The following is a 19,333-nucleotide window of genomic DNA, read 5'->3' on the forward strand; positions in this document are numbered from 1 at the left end:
TGCTGTGGGTGGGTGGTGATTCTGGCTCTCTGAAATATATTGTTTATATTTTTCTTACCTGCAGCATCAGATGGACCCTTCTAGTAATTTTTATAATTACCGAACTGCTCTGCGTGGAGCTGCGCAAAGGTCCTTGACAGCTCATAGCAACAGAGAGAAGGTATGTTTACAAATGACRTGGCACATGAGCAGAAATGAAGTGCACTTGTTAAGTTGCATGATAAGCTTTTTGTCTCAACTTTCTGGTTCTCAGGACCTTTAAATAATAATAATCATAATAATAATAAACCTCAAAATGGAATCCCTCTTTACTCAGAATGTGTAACTATTACCGGCAAACCAGCAAGAAAGTAAATAGAACTAGGTGGTTCAGAGAAAAGGATCCTTCATGTTAGGCTGCCAGTTAAAATCTTATCCAGTTTGGTACTGACCAAAAGCTGCAAATATTAAGTAATTGCTTTGATTTCAATATGATACATTGCCTCGGTTCAGTTCCTCCCTGACAGAGAACTCTTATCACCCAAACCATCACCAAAAGCATTTGACCTCTTTGTCAGTAATATAGATGGAAAAGCCAAAGATTGAAAAGAGGTCTCTAGAGTAATTTATCATCCTTATAATTGCTACTTGTAAGTGGGAGCTGAGGAGTGCTGGCAGGACAGTATAACAAATTAGTTTATGCTGTTCTGTAACTCGGTATTATGTTCAGAGGAGTTCAACTATCATCGCACATTCACACTACTTTTATGTGTATTCACTGCATAAAGCCTCCGAGTGACTTCCTTCCCTTCAGTACCTCCTCCATTCACAGAATTAACTTGGAAGATGAGGAAGAAGAGGGTACCTGGGAGAGTACATTCTAGTGCTTTTAAACCCAAAGGAGGGGAGATCAGCTGACCTAACTGTAGGTAATGAAAGTTAGTTCAGAAGTGGCTAATTTTGGGAAACAGTGTAGCTCTTCAGTGGCTGAAAGTTGTTTGCAAGTATTTCTGGCTCTGTGTGTTTATTTTATGGATGATGTTATCTGCATGTGGAATTTGCAAARGAGGGACAGATTCTTGTTAATATAGACAAGATAAAGAGGAAAAATATTAGTAAGCATCCTAGAGGATATACTAAATATGGGAAAAATGGCTTCAAAGGGAGACAATGGGCATCTCTCACTTTAAAGTGCTATTTTAACAGTTTGAGGGGAAAAGCTTCAAAATCCACTCAGAAGATAAATTCTAAAACTTGAATAAAGCCCAAGTTGCTAATCTTAAGTTTTCAACTGGCAGAAACTTTTGCTTTTTAAACTTCCTTTTCCTCCCTCTTTTAGAAGGATTGATTTTTATGAGATTTTCTGTGGCAAAAAGACTGRAAAAAAGTCAGCAAATCACTAGACACTGACCATTTGGCATTAAAGGGTCTAAAGAGAGGAGCAGAATGTAATTCTTACCTGGTCTTGGGTCAAGGTTGTGCTAGTCAGAAAGCTTARTCTTTCCTTAGTGCCAGTCATCATTTGCATCACACATGCTACCATGCTCACTCTGAAATGCATCATTCCATGAATAGCCGCATCAAGAGCAACAGGATTGCTAAAATAGATTCTGATGCTGCACGTGTAGCTCGCATGATGCGAAAGAGGAGACCTTCTGGAGGTACCACTGTCCTCCCCAGTTTCTTATGCCCTACAGTAGTGCTAGTGTGAAGCAGTTGGCCAGAACAGCTGGCCTGATCAAAGCTGGAACCAACAGGAGTCTTGAATAGCCAGGACTAAGATTACTAGTGGCAGAACAAGACCTGTGCATTTTCATTTTAGACTAATGCCAGTCATGAAAGAACACAGGAAAGTATCGTTCCTTATTTACTAATATCTACAGGATTAAACTACAGGAAGAAGAGAAATGCTTTCTTACTGGGAGGGGATTACTCTGTAAAGGTTCCTCCAGTTCCAGTATTTAATTCAGCCTTTGGCAAACCACAGGCTTTTATAGAGTGTCTAAATTGGCATTTATGCTTGTTATCTGAACCTGAGATACAGAATATAAACCCCAACCTAGACAGAGCTTTCCAGTTCTGTAGAGTTCCCTTCCTGTACAGTCTTTGCCAGATGAGCTTTAAATATTTCTTCCTGGAAAATGTTTATGATTGGAAAAAGTGAGATGAATCAATCTTCATGTAATACAGTGTGTTAAGACTCCCCTTGCTAATTTCAAGAGTAGCTGTGAATTACACATCAGCAGAGGTTTTATTTTTATTTACCTCTTCAAAAGAAACTGGCTTTTGAGAAGTAATTTGGATTCAGTTACACATTAATGCAGAATCCTAGTTTTAGTTCTTGTGGAGAGGAGCCAAATAGCTTGCTAGCTTCCATCCATTTAGAAGCAGCTGCTCACCGACTTCGTGTAATATTTGTACTTTATGCTATGTTTAAGAAACCTAATTCTGATGCTTGTAGAATAACTTAAACTACCAGACATGATGAGGCTAATCTGTTTGCATTCTGCTTGTGTATGCTGATGCTCTACACTGAAAATAAAGTACTGGATTTTTCTGAGTCCTAAGGATCTATTTGCAGAAGTAAAAAAATGCTTAATTACTTTTCAGAAAAAAAGTGAGCTTTAAAACTCCAAAGGACTTCTRTATATTGAAATGGTGCATCAAAGTCTTCCAGGGAAATAGTGATGCACTGATTGTATTTTTTTTTAATACTCAGWTGCAAGAAAGATGTGTAACTACAAAAATTTTTGTAGAATGGAAATTAAAAAACAATCGCTTTAAGAACGTTGGAATGTTTCAACATTCTCCAAAGACAAATACTTTAATTTGATCAGTTGGCAAGAAATGCTTTGTTTTGAGTCAGCTAATGCCAAGGTTCAATTTCTTGCATGAGCTCAGGGAATTGTAGTTCAAAAGCCATTTACTGTAGTGGGCTGCTAGCCCTGAATTTTCCACGCTTTAATGTACATCTCTGCTCATCTACTAGACAAATCTCTGTCAAGAAGGAGATACGCACTCTTGGAGGTACCCTGCAGAAATCTGGGGCACGAGTGGAAGTTAATAAAGACTTTCAGAGAGACGATATAGCATCACTTCTTGCTGGATGAAAACTCTCTATCTCAGTTGAATTGATCCCACTTTTTCCTGATTAATTTTTGTATGAATAACCATTCCAACGAATGTTTTCTGTGATGGTCTATTTACTCAACCCTTGCTGAAATTACTTTAGTCAGGAGATGTTGCGCTTATCTGATTCCATACCTCCTCTTTTTTTAAGGAGGTTGATGTCTTGCTTATTTGCAGTTTTCCTTTGCCTGCTATAATAACAGTGTGGTATGTGTCTGTACCCTCATATTCCAGTTCTGGTCTGCTGCATGCAGCCAGTGCTACCTGAACTTGGGAACCTGTAGTGCTGCTACTCTAAGAAGCAGACCAGAGTGTGAGGCTATGTTAGCTCTGAAGGCACATGCAGCTCAGGCAAGGGCGAAAACAAATGCAGTTTGAACTTACAGGTTCCAGGAGGAGTCCAGCAGATGACAGCACACCATCAGCTCTTGCCTTTAGGCTTTATCTTTGGTCATAATTTCCATACTCCCCACAGCCTCTTAGCTCAGCCATCAGCAGCTACAGAGATGTAATAAGTCACAAGCAAGAAGTAGGCWCCTTCAAGTTTTGCACTCTGGAATCTGCAAGGAAGCACGAGAAAAAGTCAAAACTTGAAGCATGAGAGAAAAGTCAAAACATGTCAGGAACGTGACATAGAAATGAAATGAATTCGGCAAATTGCTGTTGTAAACACAGCTCATACCTATAACTGACAAGCAGTGGTGTGATAACAGACATTGTAACTGTGACCCTGAAAGAGAGATGTACCAAGAAGAGTTAATGGAAGCAGTTTAAGACAAAATTGGCAATGAAGCTGTAAGGGCTAGCTTACCATGTGAGGAAGGACTTTTTCTAMAGAGGAACATTATTTATTATAAAGTGTAGTGAATGCAAAATTTTTATTCAGTGAAAGAAAGGAGAGAGAAATTCAGATCTTAGTCCTTTGCAGTGTTTTGCATAGCTTTTGTACCATAGGACTTAATTGTATTTTTCTCTGTAGAGCATTATTCTCAATTTGGTACCATATCAAAATATAATCTTGYTCTTTCCTTAGATTGTGATACCTTTCTTCAGCCTCTTGATCAAAGATATTTACTTCCTCAATGAGGGCTGTGCCAATCGTCTTCCAAATGGTCATGTCAATTTTGAAGTAAGTAGACCACTGTGGCATTGACAGTGAGGTACTATACCCATCATCAGATCCTTGAAGAGAAGACTGAAGGGAGTTACTTCTCGCAGGAGCCCCCCCCCCTCCATTTTTTGAATGTTCTGGTAAATAGGTTGTTTGCAACATAGCCTTTCTTTTGTTTCCTATTCTACTCTGACAGAAATTTTGGGAGCTGGCAAAACAAGTGAGTGAATTTATGACGTGGAAGCAAGTGGAGTGTCCATTTGAAAGGGATCGCAAGATYCTGCAGTACTTGCTTACTGTCCCAGTCTTCAGTGATGATGGTAAGGAGCTCTGAACTTCTTGTAGGTCAGGTATCACTTGTTATTTCTCAGTCTCTATCCRTGTTAAGTTATTGCTTCCTTGCTTACCAATAAAGACTATTGTGAGACATCTGTGGCTGAGAAATTACAAAATACTTCCTCCCTTACAAATAAGGACGAGAATAAATCCTTCTGTCAGTGTGCATGCAGTCTGTGAAAAGTGTCTTTGTCCTTTTTTTTCTGAAATTGATTGAAAAAAATTTATGGGAATGCAGTTATCATAAATACCATTTGAGGTGTATTTATATGGACTTCCAGGATGCTTTATGTTAAAGGGTGCTGCYTGAAAGAGAAAACTGGGACTTAGCTGTTTGTTTACGAAGCACCAGAACCGTGGCCCTGGGCTCCTTTTTTTTTTCTTTTGAGAGGGTTTCTTCCACTCTCATGCTTTTTATTTTTTCATTAGCTATTCCCCTGTCCTCCCCCCCACCCGAGCCCCTTAGGGAAATCTTTGTTCTCGTGCACTTTTTGTTAATATTGTCTGGATGTAATTATAAGGAATGCTATACTTCTGAATGGGATTCTAGAGCCCTAACCTGAAGGATGGATAATATAGGCCAGCTTCATTTAATGTCAGTCTATTTTACAGGGAGAGCAAATTTTAAAATGCTGGTAGGTCTAAACATACTGTATTTGTTTCCGACTGCAGCACTTTACTTGGCTTCCTATGAGAGTGAAAGTCCTGAGAATCACATTGAAAAGGACAGATGGAAGACTCTGAGGTTTGTGTCAAAGGTTATTCGCATCAATAAATAAAGAGAATGGGATATAGAGCTAGCATCAGACAGTTAAAACCAAATGGTGTGCTACATGCTTCAACAGATGGGGCACAGCATCAGTGTAAACTTCCCCTCTGCTACTAGACTCGTGGAAAAATAAGCAGTCRTTTTTTTCTTTATCTTAAACCCTCTCAGCCCTCCTCTCCCTCAAGGGGTAGGAGACTAATTTCTTGTGTCATTCAGTATCAGAAAAACACTTTCTATACTTCAAAGAAATCTCTGTTTCCTCACAACTATTACAGAGCAGTCTAATTTTCACGCAGACATTTCCTAAGCTACTGCACCCTTTTCTGCATGTATCTTTTCAGGCAAGGATGGGTTTTGCACAAAGATCATTCTCAGGCAAATCTATTCATGAAACCAGGTAACAAAATTCAGAGTTCCAGCTCTGGAAAAACAGATTTAAGCAAATCCCATTCTTGTCTCTTTTTCCACTGCTGGCTGAACACAGCCTAGTCACCTCTTTCATTTKACTAATTATGAAAAATACATGAATCAGCAGGGCAGCGTTTTAGCTGCTGCTTTGCCAATTAGCTTAAAAAAACGTGAATTTATGGCAGCAGAGAAAAATAATCAGGCATATAAAAAGAGAGAAAGAGGTATATAAGTATATGGATAGTCTGTATTTTCACCTCTAAAACACACTTTCACTGTATTCTTCAAAACACTGATAACACAGGGATGCCACACATGACCAATAGCCGGTTGTTCTCAGTACTGTTTCAGCAGCTGTTAACCCCTGAAGGCACCTGTGGATGTAATACCCTGAACAGAGTAACTGTTCTGATCCATTCTGCAATATCATGGATAGACAATTAAACACACTATAACCTTAACGATTTTTTTGAGCTTTGCTTTCTATTTAGGCCATGTTGCCTYTTCCTGAGGTATCAAGGGAGATAAAACAATTCCATCTGACTAGTCCCAGTTCATTTGAGGAGGGGATGGAAAGGGAGAGCTCCTCACATCAGTATACAGCCACTCCTCGTAACGCACCGAGGCAAAGTGAACAGAGAAAGACTTCAGGCTTGCAAAACTGTGATAACACTAACCTCAATTTTGCATTATCCTCATCTGAGGCCCTCTGAACCTATCTGAAAACATTTACATCATTCAAACAATTGTCGTTACTTATTTATTTTTCTCTCTTTCAGGTCAACACTTCTGGGCAGAATCTAATATATGAGATGGCTGTCGTTTCTGCCATTGCTGTATTGTGTGGATCATTAAGAGGCATGGCCTGGTTTATTTATTTTTGTGCACCGAGTGGCATTCAGAGTAATGAGAACTGTGCAGTCAGTCAAGATATTGCATCAGCAAAAATGAAACAAGTCAACAAACAGGACAAACAAGCAGCTTCTCACATCTGACAGATGAGATTAAATCGCAGCCCACTCAATTTAAGTATTGGTTGAGGACAGCGCTGACAGAATACTTTGAAGAGCTCGGATCTGTGAATCATTTCACACCTGGATGGAATATTTTCCCATTCCTTATGTTGAAATTTGCTGCTGCTAGGACTCTGCAGAGTTGATACTAGGTTGCAGAGGGAAAAAAAAAATCTCCATTCCTTCTGCTGAAACCCAAGTCCGCATCGAAGAACTTTCATTCCTAATAAGCTGAATATAACCAGGAACTTTGCCTGAATTAGGATTGCTAAGAAGGGAAAGGACTGGGCACAACAAGCAGGCTGCTGGGAAAAGTTTCTCCCCACCACTGTAATGGTGGCTATTTTTTTTCCATTATGTTTTTGAGTTGGCTGCTGGCAGGCAAACTCATTATAAGTTATTTAAAAAATATATTGTAATAAAAATAAAGTCTGTGATAGAAAACACACCTGCTAAAAATACAGTAGCAATGTAGCTTGGACTATTTTACGTCTTGTAGGGAGTTTTTTTTTCTTTCAGATGTTTACAACTAACCACTACATGCTACAGATGTTCTTATTTTTACTATACTGTTTTGTTACTCTAATTTTCCATACTTGACTTTCTTCTTAWGTTAGTTAAACAAGCTGACTTTTCTAGAATGGTCTTTGAGAAACTGATGTACAAATTATGTTAAAATATGAAACAAACTATGATTTTATTAAGTCATTTTTGTAAATGCTTTTTTTTTTTTTTGAAAGCATAACAATGGAGAGAATACAATCTAGCTTGACTGAAAGTGCAAGATGCCAAAAAGAAAAAAAGATAACTTTTCTCCTCAACTGCAACTGCAAACAAAACAATCTCCCTGTGTGTTTATTTTATGGATTATTGTTATGACTGTGAAGTATTTTACACATCTGATAAATTTGTAGTAGCTCTGAATATTTAAGCACTCTATCCTAGGAAGAACCTGACGGGCAGGGGGGAACATAGCTGTAGATCACCTTGGATGCAAAAGCACATAGCAAAGAAAGGTATTTGCAATTACCCTGACACTGTTATTTTAAAAAGAAAAGAAATAAGAATAAAGATATCTATTGCACTGCATCTCTTGAGTTTTCAGGTGGGCTGGTGCTTAAGTTAATGCTCTGTCAATCTCTTTTYAGGCAAGCATTTAATTTTTGAGTTCTGTAAAAACATGTTGAGGTATCCTTAGTCAACAGGGATCCTGTCCTTTACTACTACTACCTGTTTGCTAGTACAAGGTGTTGGAAATCACTGAATTTTATATCCCATGAACCTCAGCTATGAAAGTGCTTGGAGCCCTGATGGTAGAAGAGGATTCCTCCCCTCCTCTCCCATTCAGTGTGTTAAGTGAAGGAGAGAAAAGATGCTGACTCATTCAAAGGAGGAAATCCATCTTTCAGAGGATTGCTGTTTACAGACTTTAATCTCCAGTCTGCATCAGGGGAGGTCTTTCCAGCCCTCCCCTCTTGATCACTCTCCTTTTAAAGCTTCTAGGCAGGACTTAAAGTCAGTTGATGCAAAATGCTGGAGAACATTGTGTTTTCCTCCTCCGCTCCTTTTGGGAATACTATAGTACAATCGTAAGGTACATAAATGAAAGTAGTGCACAAATGAAAATAGTTTCCATGACAAAACGTTTGCTGTCATTACCCTGATTTTTAACATTTTTATTGCCAGGGGAAGCCAGAGAATGCAACAATGGTTTAGCTACCTGTGGAAGTAACTTTTCTTCTTCCCTCCTGCACTGTAACATAGTTTGACTACTGGCCTGGCTTAGAAATGCATTTGTTATTTATGTAGTTTGAACAAAGCATTTGTAAATAAAAAGAGAAATAGCATTAAGCAGCCTCTATCTAGAGTGTGTGCTCTCTATGTTGTCTTGTGGGAAGTGTTTTTATGCAGGAGGAGGCTGCCTCCTGGGCACAGTAGCCTGGCTGCAGGAGCCTGGGGCTGGTACTTTAAATGAGAATGCAAATTCAAGTCAGAGACTGATCCTTGTTGGTGTTAATGTACCTACTACTTCATAGCACAGCAATCTGAGTCTCACCACACATGGTACCTTCTGTCCCATCTTTAAATGCAGCCACTGTGTCAAGCTTTTACCATAATTTTGAACATCCTGAGCTACTGTTAGACCACTGAAGTATTGACTTGGAAAGGGTCAGTAGTGCTTACCAGTAGGGAATGAGAGAGAAAATGAATCTTCTAAGGCTAACCAGCTCCTAAAGGAAACACTACACACCCTCTGAAATTAAGAATCAAAAGAACTCATTAAATGTAAGTTCATTGTTCAGCCAGGACTGAATACCCCATCCCAGTTCAGTGGTGACAGATACTCTGCTTAAAATGGACAGAAGCAACACTTAAGTCTATCCTGTAAAAGTGGCTCAAACAGAATCACAGAATCACAGAATGGGTACGGTTGTAAGGGACCTCTGGAGATCATCTAGTGCAAACCCCCTGCTCAAGCAGGGTCACCGAGAGCATGTTAGACAGGGTTGCATCCAGACAGGCCTTGAATATCTCCAGAGAAGGAGACTCCACAGCCTCTCTGGGCAACCTGTTCCAGTGCTCTGTCACCTTTACAGTAAAGAAATTCCTCATATTCAGGCAGAACTTCCTGCGGTTCAGTTTGTGCCTATTGCCCCTAGTTCTTTTGCATGGGACAACTGAAGAGTTCAGCCCTGTCCCCTTGACACCTTCCCTTCAGGTACTTATGCACATGGATAAGATCCCCCCTCAGTCTTCTCTTCCCCAGGCTGAACAGGCCCAGCTCTCRCAGCTGTTCCCCGTAGGGCAGGTGCTCCAGCCCTCTGATCATCCTCGTAGCCCTACGCTGGACTCTCTCCAGTAGCTCCATGTCTCTCTTGTACTGGGGAGCCTGGAACTGGATGCAGTGCTCGAGATGAGGCCTCCCCAGGGCTGAGTAGAGGCGCAGGCTCACCTCCCTCGACCTGCTGGCAACACTCTTCCCAATGCACCCCGGGAGATCATTGGCCTTCTTGGCCACAAGGGCACATTGCTGGCTCATGGTCAACTTGTCATCCACCAGCACTYCCAGGTCCTTCTCTCCATAAGGTCAGCCCCCAGCTTGTACTGGTGCCTAGGGTTATTTTCCTCTAGGTGCAGGACCCTGCACTTCCCCTTGTTGAACCTCAGGAGGTTCCTCTCTGCCCAACTCTCCAGCCTGTCCAGGGCTCTCTGAATGGCAGCACAGCCCTCAGCTGTCTCAGCCACTCCTCCCGGCTTGGTATCATCAGCAGACTTGCTGAGGAGGCACTCTGTCCCCTCATCCAGGTCATTGATGAAAAAATTGAACAGGATGGGATCCAGTACTGAGCCCTGGGGGACACCACTAGCCACAGGCCTCCAACTAGACTCCACACCACTGATGACGACCCTCTGAGCTCTGCCWTTCAGCCAGTTCTCAATGCACCTCACTGCCCACTCATCTAACCCACACTTCCTGAGCTTCTCTAGGAGGATGTTATGGGAGACAGTGTCCAAAGCCTTGCTGAAGTCAAAGTACACAACGTCCACTGCTCTCCCCTCAGCTACCCAGCCACTCATTCCATCACAGAAGGCTATCAGGTTGGTTAAGCAGGATTTCCCCTTGGTGAAGCCATGCTGGCTACTCTTGATCACCTTCTTTTCCTCCACATGTCTGGAGGTGACACCCAGAATGAACTGTTCCATCCCCTTTCCAGGGATGGAGGTGAGGCTGATGGGCCTATAGTTGCMTGGGTCCTCCTTCTTGTACTTTTTGAAGACTGGAGTGACACTGGCTTTCTTCCAGTCCTCAGGCACCTCTCCAGTTCTCCATGACCTTTCAAAGATGATGGAGARCAGCCTGGCAACAACATCTGCCAGCTCCCTCAGTACCCATGGGTGCATCCCATCTGGGTCCATGGATTTGTGGATGTCTAGCCTGCCCAGATATCTAATCCTTTCGTCCTTAATCAAAGGAAAGTCTTTCTTTCTCCAGACTTTCTCTCTCTCATCTCCAGGCTCAGGTATTCATGAGGGCTGCCCTTAGCAGTGAAGACTGAAGCAACTAGCTGTGTTGTCCTTCCAGCAGATATCAGGGTGGTTGAAGTCTCCTATGAGAACCAGGGCCTGTGATTGTGAGGATACTTCCAGCTGTCTGTAGAAGGCCTCATCGACTTCCTCTTCCTGGTCAGGTGGCCTGTAGTGGACACCCACAACAGTGTCCCCCAGGTTGGCCTGCCCTTTGATCTTCACCCATAAGCTCTCGACTGCCTCCTCCTCCGCCCCTAGGCAGAGCTCAATGCATTCCAGTTGCTCTCTCACATAAAGAGTAACTCCACCACCTTGCCTTCCTGGCCTGTCTTTCCTAAGAAGCACATAGCCATCCATGGCAGCATTCCAGTCACGTGAACTATCCCACCATGTCTTTGCTATTGCAATCCCTGCCACCACACACAGATCTCCAGTTCCTGGAGGCTTACATTTCTTTTTCTTAGTGCTGAAAATTTCAGAGTCTTATGGACCAATGTGAACCAACTTGTTCWAAAGAATCTAAGATGTTTGGCTGATCCCACAAGAACAATACCTTTTCTTGTAATGCAAGTATTTCACATTCCTGCTTCTCAGAGACAGCTTCATGGCAGACTCTTGAAGAGAAAAGTCAGCTGCATGCAAAAACGTGCAAAAACCTACTTAAGGCAGTCATCTCTGAGAAAACAAGCAAGAATCTATACTACAAAAAAGTGGCCAGCTTCGATATAAACTACTGCTTTTTCTTTCTTTTTTTTTACCCCCCTTCCTAGACAGCTTGTTCTTGACAGAACTGAAACTGAGAATTGTTCTAGCACTAAAAATTGCTTTTTTAGATAATAGGCAAAATTGCATTCATCTTCCAAGATGTCCCTTTTTGGGAATTTTCCCCAGTACTTCCAGCAGCATTCCCTTTATGGGTAGTGCGCAGTGAGACCCCCTTGTGGACTTCTTGGAGTACTTCTACTGGAAAAGTTAGAAGAACAAGTCTTTGGTAATACCCCAGTGTCTGCTATTGAAGTTCCTCTCCACCACTTCTTGGTTATGCTAAGCAGGTTTTCCCCACATAGTAGCAGAAGGAGCAGCAGACTAGCCCCTTGAAATTCATTCCCTCACAGCTGCAATTGTCCTGCTACTGCAGCTGCTGTCACAGACAGATCCTGGTAACCTGCTTCAACCAAGCAGCTCTTCCTCAACCTATGCTTTATGTGTRTGGGGTCCTAGCCTCATCTCCCAGGACAAGTGCTGATTTTAAGCTTAAAAACACAGCTGGTAAAGATTTTCAAGGGAACTGGTCCATTTGCAAGGTTACAGTTGTTAGGCTTCTCCTAAGCTGACAGTTAAAATGGATAAAATTCAGTGGGTTTTGAAGTGATAGCCTAGTCACAAAAAGTGCACCATTGAAGCCAACAGATGCTTTGTCTCTGTGCTACATTAAGCATTTCTGGAATATGTTTGTGCATATTTTTTCCTTTTTTAGAAAATTCTAGCCATAGTGTGTCCTAAAAGGATGTCTTTTTATAAGCCAAATACATATGCTGTGCATATGTATTTGTATGTATGTATTTCATGGAAATTACTTTTCACATAGAATAATGTAAAAGATAATGTGAAGACTGCAGCTCTTGCTCATCAGTATTGATGTAGCCCATAATAATCTGAGAGCCAGCCATGCTGTGGGGCAGGATATTCTGCTACCTATTAGTGCTCCTCTCCTCCAACCTATGAAGCCCAGAGGTGGGAAAAGGAAGTTGTTCTTAGATGGACTTTCCAGCTGCAGTGGAAAGCAGCATCACGAGCCAGTCAGTTTCAGGGAAGGACAAAGAAAGCAAAGCCTCGGTCTCAATGTTGCAGCAGGATACTTTTGTAAGCCCCGAAGTTTGATCTTACAGTCAAAAGTCAAGATGACATAACTTTCCTTAGAAAGAATCAGCATGACATACACCAATCTGTGCAGCTTTAATAAACACTGTTGACAGGAAAAAAAAAAAAAAAAAAAAAAAAAAAAAAAATTTAAAAAACAAATAAAAAAAAAAAAAAAAAAAAAAAAAAAAAAAAAAACTTAGCCTTTCAACTATTATTTTCTTTATGGTATGGTAACTTTATAGCATCCAGATTCTGGATGCTTTTTAGATGTTTTTCTATGGGAGAAAAGTTTATATAAAAGAGCATCACAAATTGCAGTGGCTGAAAGCTCAAGGCAGATTGCTCAGAATAAAATGAATCATGGGAAAAGAAGTTCAAAGAAACATATCCTGCTATCAGTGAAACAAATCAATCATATTTATACAAAATGATTTTTTTAACAGTCTCCAAAGTTCAGAAATACGTTTTGAAGCTACTGTGGGAAGCATTGCAAAAAAACTTGATATTTTGTTTTCTATTCAACCACTCAACCATAAAGGTATTTTTTGCAGTACATGGACAATGACATTCCAGCCCAAAGACTGGTTTTGTCTTTGTGTGTGTGACTGTGATGGAGGATTTACTATTTCTCAGGGAAACACTAACATATACTTGGCTATATCTTTTCAAACTGGACCATCTTCCACATACATATCATTGTCAGTCCATTCAAAATTGAAAGTTTGTGATAAGATGGAATAAAAAGCAGCAAATGTGGAAAGACTGCGCTTCTTGCTGATTTCAACATCTACAGGAGGAATGTTCTAGTAAAGGTTGGCAACTTAGGGCTGGGAGCAAGTCAGTTTCTTCAGAAGAAGTTAGACTTTCCTTAGACCTCCTCTTCCCCAGACAGTTTAGACAGCTGCAGTTTTGCCCTTCCTTAAAAGATGTTAGAGGAAGCATTTATGGAACAAAAAGGWAGATTTGGTAGGAAAGGGGTTAAGATCCTTTTCTGAGACTGTAATCACCTACTTGGGACCAGAGGTACTGAATAGAAATGCAAGTATGCAAAGTTTAGGATACACTCRTTTCTTCAACACATATATGTTGAACTGTGGGCTTGCTGACACTGAAGCTCCACTCATACCCAGAAATGCCACAGCAATGTTGTTACAAAGGGAATCAGAGACATACCGTATCTGTTAAACCAGGCAATAGGGATCTCTTGCTTAAAAAAGAAATGATAACAGAATAACATGTGAAACTGCAACAGGATTAACATGATATTATGTTTGTAAAAATTGATTTAAAATCAGAGCCATTAGTCAGGAATATACTTACCACTGTGGATGGAGATTGTTCACAAACTTAGTATGCAAAGTATGAGACACAAGGAATAAAGGATCAGGTTCATGGGGATGCATTTTCCTGCTAGGTGATGTCTCTTGCAGCCATTGCTGCTAGAGTAATAATCTCCTCTGATATTAACAATGGAGAATGTTACATTTTTTTCTTAATTTCTCCTTGAGCAAATCTGTAACTTTTTTGGTACTACTTTCTGCCTGACAGGTCAGAATCTGGCCTAGAGGAAACAGCAAGTGTTTGATCCCCATGTAAGCCTAGCTAATTTGACTATCAACTCAGCTAAGTGTGCATTCCAGATGTTCAAGCGTTCAGTAGATCTCACTGAAAAATCCCAATGCTACAGCAAGTCATATTTTTCTAGTAAGATTTGGGTTTGATGGTACTTACCATTTTTTATTTCAGCATGTGCAAACTGAAACCSAGAAACTGCTATATATATTGAACTATTTTTACAAAACATATTTGAGTTCTTGTAATGAAAATATATCTGATAGTAATATTCAAGGGCTATGTCATTATTAGATTAAGCTTCAAGGGAAAAGAAATGACAAATATACGAAATAATTTTTTAAGAGACAAAACTTAGAATTTTCATTATACTCAGTGCAAAACAAAATATTTTAATCCAGAAGGTAGTCTCTCATTTCTATAATGCAGAATTTTAGGTCAAAATACATCTTCTGTTGAACTGCTACTGGATACTTGCCAGTTTTTAAGAAATGGACAGTCACCTTCTTTAGAATTAAAGAATCATTTACGTAAGTCTATTTATAAATTATATATAATTACATTTATATAATGGAAACATATTTCATCAGATTATTTATGGACTGCTTTTTTTTCTCACRGAATAAAGCTCTCTTTTGTCAACTGTATCGCAAAATAAGACTTGCTGCGTAATTGCTTGCAAACAGTACCAGCAGTATATTTAGCAGTTTTTTTTTATGAATTATTTATGAATATCTTTGCTAGTAATGAAATTAATATATCATGGATTTTCTTTCTTTCATAAGCAGCTGCTTGGCCTCACTTGTCAAGAGAGACCAAAAGACAGAAAACTAATCATAGAGAAATGAATAAAGTAATGTAATCRGAAAAAAATGAGTAACTGATGCTGGTAACTGGATGTATAGAAAAAAAATGTTTCTTTTCCCCAAGGTTTTGGGCAGTTGGTCTGTCTGGGATATTATTTTGAAAAATTGAGTTTGTAGCTATATATATATCTATTCAAATACTTCAGAATATAAATGGTTCAATAAAGTGGCCAGGAAGGATTATTTTCTTTCCTATGGATAGGGTCTATGCTAGGACAGCAGTAAGCTTCCCCTTACTGGCAATGAATATTCAGCCTACAGGGACTATTCATTATTTGGGAAACTCTAAAATCGACGCATGGGAGGGTGTACTCCAGATGCCTACAGGCAGATCAGCAGTTCACATGCCCTGGAGTATCAGACACTCTGGGGAATGCAGGCATAGCACAGGAGTTAGAGGAAACCCAGATGCTTCCAGACAAATACTGGAGGGCCTGTGTGATACCTTTAGCATGTTTTGAATCAAACACTAGAGGCCCATGCTTTAGTACCTGAACTGGACTGTAAGTCTCCATCGACTGTATCAGAAGCTGAGCCATCCATGTATATCTGAACTTAGGTGTCTTAACCTGCACCTGATAATGCAGTCACYCATTTGTAGCATTGCACTCTCCTGTTTTACTGCACTGTTCCTCTTCTGTGGCTGATCCAGCAGATGTGACAACACACACAAACCAATTTACAAGGGTTCTCCAGGTTCTGCAAGTTGCACATTGTATGTGATGTCAAATCAGGGAGAAAGACTTTGCATGGGCAAAATCAGCTTCTTTGTTGGCTTCGGACCACTACAGCCACTTACTCATGGCAAACAATGCAAATATTTCAGTCGAGATTCTCAGATTCTCACTGAGAGACATATCAGTAGGGAAGAAATCCATGCAAACTGATAYCAAAATGATGGTGTGTGTCAGGCTACAGGTCATAAAGTTGCACAAAAACTGCATACCTGGCACAGCAGTTTTACATTCCTTGTGCAGTTGGGTTGTCTAGAGATCAGAATAGTGAAGAATAAGGGGAAAAAAGGAAGAGTTGCATTTCAATTGGTTTCATCATGTTTTGGATTGCATTGCTGTTCAGCACAGCATGCTGCTGCTGCAACCTGCTCATGCCGCCCCATGACTTTCAAAGATGGGAGGAGGTCAGTCCCACTGAAGATGCTATTTGCCTTTCCAGATGGGTCTCCTTTTGTTGCYCCTCTCAATGTAGGTGTAATTGCACTTACTTAATGAGTATAATCACAAGAACACCTCTGCTTTTCTGCTTTTTTTCCATTAAGCTGCRGATGGGAAAACTAATGTAGTTAGGCAAATAGTGCCCTCTTGTGATGAAAATTAAAAAATAAATCTGGAGAGAGTGGTGCGTGGGGAACATTGCTAGGAGGAAATCTGTTTAGACTGAACAAATACCCAGCAACCAACAACTGCTATACTTACATGTGCTGTCACCTTTATTCACACATTGTAACTTAGACCATTTTATATTGGATATCATTGAACAGGTAGGGGACTGAAACACTGGAGAAAGAGTTTTGGGGTGTCTTCCATGGGACAGAGAAGTTCTCAGCTCAGTACAGACAGACTGAGAGCYAAAAGAGCTCMAGCCATGTAATTTATATCCCATGGAAAGTTCCCTCAGACTAGAGACTAAAAGGGGAGCTAGTTGATGTAGCAGCTGTAGAGCAAGTAGGAAAAAAAACAGCAAAATAAATGATTTCACTGCAAGTAGAAAAGTTGACAAAAGGAAAACTGAATGCTGTAGAGTCAAAAGATGTAAAAAGGAGTCATTCCCACTTTGAAAGACACTGATGCCTCAGATGGCTATACGAGCTATTTTGTGAGAAAACGTGACATTGTTTCTTCCTGAGACACAGAGAAAGAACAGAATGATTCAAACAGAACCTCTGAGTGCCTTTGGAAATACCAGTAACTGCTGGGGTACAGTTAAACAGCCAAAAATGTAAACTCTGCACAAGCAAAGCAACATTTCCTGAAGACAAAGGAATACAGTAATCTATCTGCAGAAATATCTACCGAACCAGTGTGCATAAAGCGGAGGCCAAGCCCCAACTCCCACATTTCCAAGAGATAYGTGTTCTTGTAAATTGTGAACTCCATCGTGCTTCAKTTTTTTAGCAAATCATGGCCAACACTGGGCCCTCTGCATGTTGCTACCCCCTGCCTRGGGGCGCTAGCTGCTATCGGGGGCACTGGGTAACCCTCGAACCGYGGAACAGCGCAACRTAGGACATCACCAGGGCTGCCGCCGGTGCCTGGGCTCCCCAGGACACCTCAGGCRCGTGATGCCTGTCTCTCCCACTTGCTCCCTCCCCTGTCAGTRGTCTGTCAGTGTTAGCACTAATATTCAGCTGCTCTTTGAGGGCACGTGTCAGACCTACACGGACGTTAAGGGGCACGGCRGTGTTTCCACTTAGTTCACCATCAGAGGGGCTGGCCTCGTTGGCCTACCTGGGCACAGGCGTCTCCTCTGCCCAGGAGCGCGGGCACGGCGCCGCCCCRTCGCTCCGCGCAACAAGCAGCTCCGAGGCTCTTTGAGAAACTGTCGAAGCCGCCGATGTCACTTCCACGCGCCCCCTCGCAGCGGAGGCGCCAGCCGGGAGGCAGCCGGCCCTGCCGGGAGGCAGAGGGGCGCCGGGCAGAAGGCGGCCGCACCGGCAGCCGCGGGCGGGGGGGACCCGGCTCCGGCTGCGGCCCCTCACAGGTGGCCGTTGGGCCCGGCGGGGGGCGCTCTCGCGCGCGGCCGTTGGAGGCGGCCGTTGGAGGCGGCCGTTGGGCGGGGGGGCGGGGGGAGGCGCTGTGGCGCGCGGCCGTTGTGCCCGGCAGGGGGCGCTGTGGCGCGCGGCCGTTGTGCCCGGCAGGGGGCGCTGTGGCGCGCGGCCGTTGGGGCGGCGGTTGCGGCCGCCGTTTTATAAGGGCGCTGGGCGGGGTGGGGTTGTTCCTGTGGGGTCGCTGGTGCGAAGTTGTGGGTGGGTCGTGGGCAGGCGGTGCGGCTGCTGAGGCGGGAGGGCGGCCTTGGGGGCTATTGGCAGTTTGCTGTCCCTGCTTGCAGGGCTGTGCTCTGCCCCAGCTGTTGTGGCCAATGGCGTCTGTAGGGGGGCCCTTGCTGTGTGGGAAGGTGCACGGTAGTTGGCTCTGGTGCTGCAGCAGCCATGTACTAAGCAGCGATGAGCCCTCAGAGGTGCAGCAAGGCCTTGCTTTGCCTGAACATCAGGTGTTGCAGTGCTGGCAGGATGTGGGGGCCTGAAGACTGCCTGCAGGTGAGCCCTGGGGTCTGGAGGCCCAGCTTCTGCMCCTGGAGTGTGGGGAGAGTGGTGGGTCTCTGGGCTGTGTCAAGGCTATTATCACAGCAGAGAGCAATCATTGAATATATCTTAAGGRTGGCTTGTTTTTTCTGTTGAAGTGTGGAGACCAAAGTGATCAGATGAGAATTTTCTTAATTTGAGTGGAAAACTAAAAACATCAATAGTGGCAAAAACCAAGGATAATTCTCCACAGGCATAAATGTTACTAAAAGCTGTTTTCACAAGCAGTCATAGCTTCCCAGGTGTGCTGTGTCTGTGACTGGATCAGGAGAAGGTCTGCTTTCTCAGATGGCACAGGAGGTGTATGTAACCATGTGATGGTGACAGCATTAATGACTTGGAATCCTCTACCAGTTTTCAGATGAGGATTTTGAAGTGCTGAAGGTATTCCTGCCTAGTATGTCTCTCATTGAGGTAATTCAAATCCACAAGCTGAATGCATTCATTTAGCTTTGTCAACCACTGTAAAAAATCCATCTAGAAGCACCAAAGAGGTGCTACCTGTTAAGGAAGAGATGCAGAAAATAGTGGAGGAGTACTTCAAGGATTATACTATTTTCTTTTTCCTAGGGGAATGATATGATTCATCTTCAGAGCAAGAGAATACCACAATCTCCAGTGCTGATGCTGATTTACTGCTTAACTGTGGTAAGTTACTTAAATTGTGGCATGCACTTCTTGAGTCAGTGACCCAGTACTGTGTGTGGCTGCTGTCAGTGCAGGGGAGCAGGTGAGGGGTATGGCTTCACAGCCATACTGGCCTCAGTTTACTCCTCTGTACAGAAGGGCCAGTTTTGGCAAGGTTGTGACAGCTGAGTTGAAAAGTCTGCTGAGTGTCTCTGATYACACAGGGAAGGGGGCTGCAGCCAGGGCTCACAGCAGCAAAGCAGAAGTCCTGGGAAACTTTGTTTCTACCCCCAAGAAAGAACAAAGAAAACA

At 42.3% G+C, this 19,333-nt stretch overlaps 1 protein-coding gene across 4 annotated transcripts in view; it reads left to right on the forward strand.

The window, feature by feature from the left end:
- Positions 1 to 8,604, forward strand: part of RASGEF1B (RasGEF domain family member 1B) — a 34,215-nt gene extending 25,611 nt beyond the window's left edge. For all 4 annotated transcript variants that reach the window (XM_085316353.1, XM_085316355.1, XM_085316354.1 and 1 more), the window contains 5 exons: positions 65 to 160; positions 4,142 to 4,237; positions 4,416 to 4,539; positions 5,228 to 5,300; positions 6,512 to 8,604. In XM_085316353.1, coding sequence (XP_085172479.1) covers positions 65 to 160; positions 4,142 to 4,237; positions 4,416 to 4,539; positions 5,228 to 5,300; positions 6,512 to 6,536 — 414 coding nt within the window. In that variant the 3' untranslated portion in view covers positions 6,537 to 8,604. The remainder of the gene's footprint in view (positions 1 to 64; positions 161 to 4,141; positions 4,238 to 4,415; positions 4,540 to 5,227; positions 5,301 to 6,511) is intronic.
- The last annotated feature ends 10,729 nt before the right edge of the window (positions 8,605 to 19,333 follow it).

This window comes from Rhea americana, unplaced genomic scaffold (genome assembly GCF_003343005.1).
Source record: "Rhea americana isolate MKP2758 unplaced genomic scaffold, rheAme1 scaffold_466, whole genome shotgun sequence".
Classification (NCBI taxonomy): domain Eukaryota; kingdom Metazoa; phylum Chordata; class Aves; order Rheiformes; family Rheidae; genus Rhea; species Rhea americana.